Below are 8,925 nucleotides of genomic sequence, written 5' to 3'. Positions count from 1 at the left end.
TATCCTTGACCGAAAGAAATACACATACACATAGTTAATACGAAAAGCAAGTGTTTCCAACCCATCCATGTAAATAGTGAAAATTATAAAAAACAGTATTCCCTAGAACTGTGTGAGAGTGAAATAAATCAGTGAAGGTATTGTTAACAAAAACTCCATAGACAGCTTTAAACATGCTTTAACATTATCTGATTAACTGCGCACTCCCCCTTTCAATAAAAGACAGTATTGGTCGCTTCAACGTACCAACTCAGATTAGATAAAGATAATCACATTGGCCGATTGCTAAACAGACGTTATGAACAACTCTCTAAACCGTATTGTGCTTAGTCGAACCAAAGGAAGATGCTGTCAAAATCAATTTTTCTAGGATTGTTGGTGATTGTCTTTGCATATCTCTACACCAAATGGAAAGAATGTTTGGCGGAGAATCAAGAGGAGTCCATTATATTATTTTGGAATTCCTCGATCCGCGAGCCAACTGATCAGTTCAGTCACATTGCAGTTGGGTACGAATTTTTGGCACTTATACACTTCGTACCATTTTCACCCAAACTGATATATACTGTTTCCTCATATTTTTGTCTGAATATTCTTCAACGATCACCGAAAAAGTAAAAAAATAATCGCTGCAATAGATCGCATCTTTTGTATTTTCATGAATAAAATAATATCTAATGTTAAAACATTTATCATTAGTCATTACTGGTCTAGTATGTTAATTTTGTGCCGGCTTCATGACATAAAAATTTTGATACTAAACAATCATATCTACTGGACCCCTTTGTTCCACTTTGTATAAGTTTTATTTCTGTCAATTCCTGTTCTGATTAAAAAACAACAACAAAAAACAGACACTACTCCCTAACATCAGTAGATAGTTTATTCTTGAATAATTTTACAATGAATTCAATCAATAATACACTTGTTGTATGGGGATATTGTTTTGGCTTTGTTCTTCATCCATCCATCCGTCTGTCCATCCCATTTTTTTTCTGTCGAATATATAATACCATATAAGGTAGTCTAAAATATTAGACGTGTTATACGGGATTCTTCCAATCCCTAACGTCTAAACGGGAATGTACAAAAAACGGGGGTGTTTTTAAAATATTGAAATTGTTTTAAGTGAAGTATTTTATGGTTGAAATTGATCATAAAGAGTTATATTGATATTTTACCATAGAAGTGAAATGTTATTTTGCACTAAACAAGCATTAAATGCATTAAAACAAGTTGTTTACCTTTCCAATAAAACGAAAGTTGACTGACACAGACAACAATTATGCGAAGGGGAACAACTCGATACAATCGTAATAACTCGGCCTCCTCCGACAAAGCTTCGAGATAGACCTCATTATACAATCGTAACAACTCGGCCATGGCTGAAATGTTCCGAGTGATTTAAAACTGTGCCCTAAAGCCTTGCAGGTGCCCTTCATGTATTTATCGTTATGTTTTGACAGAATGAAATGAAGAAAAGCCGTCAAACTCATAATTATAAGGTGGATTTTTTTTTTGTGTACGGAACTAATATAAAATAACATTATCTGGTAATATTTCTTGTTTTTATGATATTTTATAGACGCTATATGCTTTAACCCGGAATCCTGATCGGAACAACTACCCACTTTTGATACTAAACAATTTGTACGTGAAGGATTTGCCATATCAAAAATCTAAAAAAAATCCGTCAACGTACAATTATTTGGACTACATATAAGGCTATTGGTCAGATGATGTTCAAACTTGGTCAGAATGTCCACTTCATACACACTTGACAGCTTGTAAATGTTGGCCAAATGGGATCTTAAACAAGGTCACAAGGTCAAATCTTGTAAAAATCTTTGGAACACTATAGTTATAAAATCTGGTCCAATATTTATGAAACTTTAACAGAATGTTTTCCTTGATGAACTCTTTGATTCATTCGAAACTAGGTCACTTGGTATCAAAAAATAGGTCACTTGATCAAATCTTATTTTTTTGTCAGGCACCATATCATCTTGGTATGGATTGGTTAGATTATGTTCAAACTTGGTCAGAATGTACCCCTTTATCATGTTCCAACTGCTTGTTTATTTGTGTCACGTGAAATAAAAAACTAGAACACTAGGTCAAATGTTAGAAATTTATATCTTTGAAACACATTAGAGGCATTGTTTTTTTATATCAGGAACAATATCATGGAGTTGACTTCTGAGACTGTGTTCAAACTTTGACAAAACGTTTCCATTAATGAAACCAGACTTTATTTTGAAGTCTGTCACATGGGGTCGAAAACTATGTCACTAAGTCTAATCTTAGGCAATATATCTGGTCCAATATGTATGAAATTTAATCTGATTTTTTTCCTTGATGAAATCAATGACTAGTTTTGGAACTAAGTCACTTGAGGTCAGAAACTAGGTCACTAGGTCAAATCTTTCAAAAATCATATCTGGAACCTAATATTAGTATTTATTGGTCAGACTTTGTTCCAACTGTGGTCAGAAAGTTCCCTTTGATGTAATATTGGTAGACATTAAAAGTGGATCACAGGTAAAATCTTAAAGAGAACTTGTGAACAAACAGAGGCAATGTATCCACTCGAATGTTCATGAAACTTATTAAAAATTTGCCGAAATGAAATCTTGGCTTAGTTTGACACTGGGTCACATAAGGTCAAAAACAAGGTCACAAGGTTTTGTCTTAGAGAAACCTTTGGAACACTCTAGAGGCTATATTTTTGCAATATATCAGGTCCAATCTTCATGTGACTTAATCAGAATGTTTGCCTTGATGAAATTTCTATTTAGTAACTGGGAAATGTGATGTCAAAATATAGGTTACGAGGTCAAATCTCTGCTGCACTATATAAAAATTCTTTTATATCAAACAGTTGCTTTCAAACTCAACATATATCTAATGTCCATAAGAGTCCATCAATCTGCAGCAGTATTGCATGTTTCAGTTGGAATATTTCACCAACTCTTGATTAGTGTTCAAAACTGATATTGATGATATTTTTTCGACAGCTGAATAATTCATGCGTATAATGGCCAAACACTCGCAATCATATGTATAGCAGTATCAAACCATTGACTTAAAATCCTGATTAAGGACTGCTTTACAAATGAGGAATTTCGTACTGTCTATAAAGGATGTTTTGATGCAAAGCTAAAATAGTTTCTACTTACCAGTGTAACCTAAATCAAATTAAATAGCAATATTACAATTACCGATCATAAAAAATTGATTCTGTGTATTTCAGAATCAACTGTAACCTAGATCTGATTGTATCTGGAGTAGCCCTGCTATCGTCACTGGAGAAGGGACGGGGCCAGCCCCTCGATAGTGTTGCCCTGGAATCTATAGATGACCTGGCCAATACATTTACCTACTACTTCAGCAAAGGGTCGGCTGCGGAGAGAACATTCAAAAGCAAGGAGATATATGCAGCTATTATAGAAACAGCTGAAAAGTTGGAAGAGAAAGAAGTAAGCTTTGACATAAACTTTGAACTGATTGGATCCAGCAGTATTGCTATGTTGATGATCATGCTATTTCTAGTGCACGCTTACTCATAATATAGAATAATGTACATGAGAACAAAAACAGTACATGTATATATTTCGATATTATTGTTTCAGTTACAAATTACACTCATAATTAACATAATACTCTTGCGCACAGTGGTAAAAAATTGGCTCAGGGAGAGCAATATTTGAAAAGCATTTAGAGAGCTAATTTTATTATCTTCTGTACCCTGTGTGTAGAGTGAGGTCACATTTGTTTTTCACAAGTTTAGTGAGGAATTGTGTCCATGAAAGATCTGAATGGTACTTATTGACTCGATTCAAATGCATTTCAACACATGTGTTCAATATTTCAGCACTATATTGGTGGAAATGCAGCTTTAATGGCAGTCAATATTGCAGAGCTTTTCCCAAATAAGAAGGTATTGTAAATGTTCCATACTTGATACTCTTGCTAAGCCATCATTTATTATTTGAAAAACAACAAAAAAACTTGTAAAGTTTATATAGATCTACAAGTTAACACTAGGCTTTTGGATAACACTCCAATTGAAAAATTAACAAACAAGCTCTTTTTAATGAATGTTTATAGGAAAATAAATGACATTTTTAAGACTTAAGATTTTTAAGTTTTATAAAGAATTTTCAAGTTATACTGTTTATCGCATTTCCTGACAACTAAGTAAATACATGATTGCAATATGCTGACATTTTAACTTGCAGATTCAGCTGATAGGCCCAATAGGTCCAGTCCTCAAGAAGCTATTACCACACAATGTGTTGGTACCAGATGACAGCCTTATAGATAAGGATGAGGTTCACCTCATAATGGAGTATGGGCTTCACGAGGCCTGGCAGGGTCTAGAATCCCCCGTGGCTAACAGATTCATCACCAGCTATGACGAATCCAACTCCCGCCTGACAATGTTGAATAAATTTTTCAAGGATTTAGGTCCTTTTTCTCCAAATTTGGTTTTGGTCAGTGGACTCCATCTGCTTGAAACCCAGAGTCTTACCTATATGTCTGATAAGTTGGAGGAATTTAAGACCGGTTTACAGAATATCCCACAAAGTATACCAGTCCATCTAGAGCTTGCAAGTATGGCAGATGAAGGGGCTGTCAAACTTATTATAGATGAAGTAAGTTGACTTTGTTTAATCTGAATACAATGACAATGGTTTTTTCAGAAGTTTATAAAAATAAAATTCTATTGTACTTCTAGTTGATAATAATTATGTGTTTTTTTTATATTTTTTCAGGTTATTTCTCAGGTATCATCATTAGGTTTGAACGAGCAGGAACTCACATTTTCATCCTATGTCGCCAATGGACCACATTCAAGTTACTATCACAGTCGTAATGGGCAACCAGAAATATACAAAATCAGTGACATGGTTCTATGGCTGCTGAAGACATATGGGTATTCTTCAAAAAATCCTAGATCTCGTTTAACACGAGTACATTTTCATTCTTTAACATATCACATCATTGGGTCCCTGCCTGATGCGTGGCTCAATTCCGAGTCCGCAGTTGGTGCAGGAACCAGAATGGCCGGACGACAAGCGTGTAAGGTTGACCGTCTTTCACCGCCAGATATAGAACTGCGAATTCCACAATCATTTCAACTATTCTCAGGGTCTGATGCTGTAACATTTAACGAAAGTAAGCCAGTGGTTTCATGGAAACGGGAAGGTTTCCAGTTTGTATTCAGTCCAGTATTAGTGTGTATAAACCCGTTGAAAACCGTGGGGTTAGGGGACGCAATCTCCGCTACAGGTTTGATGTATTCTCAGTTTGATCCATCATACAAGCAATAATTTTAAGGTGTGTGTGCGTATTTATTTTCATACCCATCATTTGCAACCTGGGTAATGTAGTAAGTTGCCATAGCAGACGTACTGAGGGAAAATTGACTGATAAAATCCTGTTTTCATGAATATTTATAAGAAAGGGGAGAGAAATTCTGTGCAATGAAATTGCATTTGGCATCACTAACACTGCCTGATTAATTAGTCATGAATACAAGATTTTTTTAGCAAAATATCCCACGTTACTCGTTAGTGTACATGGGGGTAATGAACCGGGTTATCTGATGTTTCGTACTTCAATAACGGACATAATTTTCTGCGTCTCTAATCCTCGTACAGTGGTGTGATATAACATATGATTTATCCACTGAGTATATTTAGGTGTCTTTAGTTACATGGTATTAGGATATTAGTTTGGATGTGGAAGGGTAAAGGTTTGTATGCTTCAATGCTTTATTGGTTTGTACCTATACTGCAGTGTTTGAAATCAGTGATACATGTCCATGAACACTTTTTCAATTGACGACATCATGTATTACATTTTTTCTTTTGAAAACTTAGAAGTTTTAGGTTAATGAATAAGAAGGGAACAAAACTGTTCAGCTTTATTTGCAGCTTATAGGATTAAAATGTATGCTCGTCTTTGTTGAACTGACAGACATTTACACACCATTCTTTATTATGCAACTGAAGCACAACTGTGATAATAGCCTTATCATTGATTGGATGGTGTAAGATGCTACATGTATCGTACAATACATATTGACATCAGTATAATCAGTCAGATAGTATTGTGACAGTCTACTTACATTCAGTATCTTCTTTCGAATAGCCAGTAAAATGTTTGACAATCTGAAGCGAACCATACATGGCTGTTTTGTTTATATTCATGCTTTTGTATTAAAATGTTGTAACATAAAAATGATAATATGATATATGGATGACCAACATAGAATGTGTCTGAGCTTATTATGTAGATTTTATATTTTGTTTTGGTATTCAATAGTTCATATATGTCAAACCTGCTCTAGCAGTGCTATGTTATTCAAATTGTGTTTTCTTCCATACTGGTAATTGTATTGTTGTGATGGATACTAGGTATGAACTATGGACATTTTTATTTAACAATTTGGTCGGGTTTATATGGGTTTTTTATCGGCCATTTCTTAAACCCTTGCTGTACACCATACTGTAAACATAGTTCTTAAATGTTGATGCTTTTTTGCAATATGTTATTTAGCATATTTAATGGTTTATTTAACAAGTGTTTTTCATGGTTGATTTTGTACACTGGCTGTACACAGAACTTGTAGGCTGATAATTAGATTTCAATAAAATACATTTAATTGTTTTTTTAGTTGCTAGATTGTCCAAAGAAAGCGGTTTCATGATTGTTTCCCATCTGTGTTTATATTGTAGTTTGAGTAAAAGCCATTTTAATATCAGTACCGACATACTGACAAACAGAACTACCAGTATACCAGAGCCTTCGCTTTGTTGTTAATGTTGCATTCATTTTTCTTTTTTTATGAACACAAACAACTAGTATACATTAAAGTTCATTGAACTGCAGATGGAAGCTGTCCACACATTCATACTATCCTTTTTATTGTTTATACATGTGTACATTTAAGGTCTTAATCCGAAAAAATGTGATTTTGAAGGTCATACCTTAAATGATTTTTTTTTTCAATTTTCATTGGTATCCCTTCTACTTTTATACTGAGCTAATGTCTTACACTAAACCCATAAATTATAGAAAATATTTGCAGCTCTGTCTTTTCCTACACTTCCTGTATAAGTGTTCATGTTATTATGCATGAGGGAAAACTAACACTATCTTTGTTGTGTTAAGAGCTTATTATAAAGGTCTGTCTGCAGCCACTGGCTGCATTATGTAATAACTGTGTATACATAAAGCAATTGGTCTAATTTTCAGCTGTTAAAACCCTTGTAATAAAAATCAACTGTCATAAGTGTGTTTGTGTGTATTATAATTGAAACAATCATTGCCATAGTACCTATAGAGTGACTCTGTACTCCATTCTGTAATAACTTGACACACAAATGATAGACATTTTCATAACCTTACTGTTATTGACATACAAGTGTGTTGTTTTGCCATATATGTCAGGAATTACTCCAAAATGTGCTTATACTTGGATTATTATGACAACTTTGGGACCTAAACTAACAATTCTTTGCTCACTTTTCTCTTAAAACCATATTCCAATAAATGTTGAAATATGTGTCTTGTTGCCTTACCATTGTCTATGAATGATTGAAATGTACAGCAGAAATTACATATTTGTAGCAACCTAAAGCTGCACTCTAGCATATTTAGAGTTTTGACACCTTTAAATTAATTATTTTTTTATTTTGATTGAAAATTTATGTTTTAAGGCTAAAAGAGTTACTAACACTTTAAGAAATTTTTGACAGTTTTCCAAACAAATGAGATCTATTGTAAGTCATCTTGTATGACTGAATTGATGCCAAAATCAGCTGATTTGGAGACAAAAACGTGAACACTGTCAAATCTGTTAGAGTGCAGCTTTAAGTTAGGACCACAGTTTAAAGAAATGCCATTAAATTTGAGTTAACCTGCGATGAGTTTCATTGATGCATAGCAGGAGCTGTCCACAATGTTGAATTCCTGAAACAGTCTTAAATGAGGTTGCATAGTGTATTGATATACTTCGACAGCCAGCCAAGTGCTGAAGTTGCTCCTGAGTTGTGGCCTTTGAATTCGCAAAACTGGACCAAAGTGATCATGTCTGTTATATGGCTTCAGCAATATTAAACCTGTTGCCACCAAACTTGGTAACACTGTCATGTCCGATTACTAGTCAGATAGTCAAAGGCACTCCTCGGGTATTACTCATTGGGTAGTTTGCTCAGAACTTCGATAAAGTTAGCAACGTTGTTAACGTGATTGCTGTTAATTTTTTAAGCCTTTCTGCTCTAAAAGTGCCATGGACAAAGCTGTGATCTTCAGTTGTTTTAAAAAGATTTTAGACAACTGTTTCAGCTGGGCTTGATTTATTTAAATATAAGTGCATGATCAAATAGTTCACCTTTAAAAGCTAACCACGATGCCATTAATGACTTATTTAACTTTAAGAACGCCCTGAACAATCGGTCGATAGCAACTTACCTATTTGTTCTCAATATATTTGCAACAGACTAAGAAACACAGTTTATTTGCATAATGTTTTTTGTGAGTTTTAAACTAACTCTAAACCATTTGTGTTTGAACTGAATTTTAAGAAAATACAATGTACTTATAGTATATGATTGACATATACGTGAAACGCTAGGAATGGCATGTTTTCCAATCTGAAGTGTTGCCTGTTTGTATTGAAAGGTATTTGCAATTAAATAAGAAGTGTAAATCATGAAGGGAGCAAACTGCATGATGTTTAAAGTGTCATTTTGACAAGAAATGTATTGTATTTCACTTTTTTTTGGCAAATTATCACTATCAAATGCTTTTATCTTGTCCTGTTGAACCAAATATGCCATCTCCTGGGTTTTACAACATTCGCATTTTTTAAGTGGCGTCTGCATTCTTACGAGCATACAACATGACCATATT

At 34.1% G+C, this 8,925-nt stretch overlaps 1 protein-coding gene across 1 annotated transcript; it reads left to right on the top strand.

Moving 5' to 3' along the window:
* Positions 1–331: 331 nt before the first annotated feature.
* Positions 332–7,576, top strand: LOC128229356 (ADP-dependent glucokinase-like). Its single transcript, XM_052941229.1, has 5 exons — positions 332–509; positions 3,254–3,479; positions 3,875–3,940; positions 4,242–4,658; positions 4,779–7,576. Exons 1-5 carry the CDS (start codon positions 346–348, stop codon positions 5,334–5,336), a joined length of 1,431 nt encoding a protein of 476 aa, XP_052797189.1. The 5' UTR covers positions 332–345; the 3' UTR covers positions 5,337–7,576.
* Positions 7,577–8,925: the final 1,349 nt, after the last annotated feature.

Source organism: Mya arenaria, chromosome 3 (genome assembly GCF_026914265.1).
Source record: "Mya arenaria isolate MELC-2E11 chromosome 3, ASM2691426v1".
NCBI classification, from domain to species: Eukaryota; Metazoa; Mollusca; class Bivalvia; order Myida; family Myidae; genus Mya; species Mya arenaria.
Note: the sequence above shows the minus strand (reverse complement) of the source record. Positions and strands in the feature narration are given on the sequence as shown.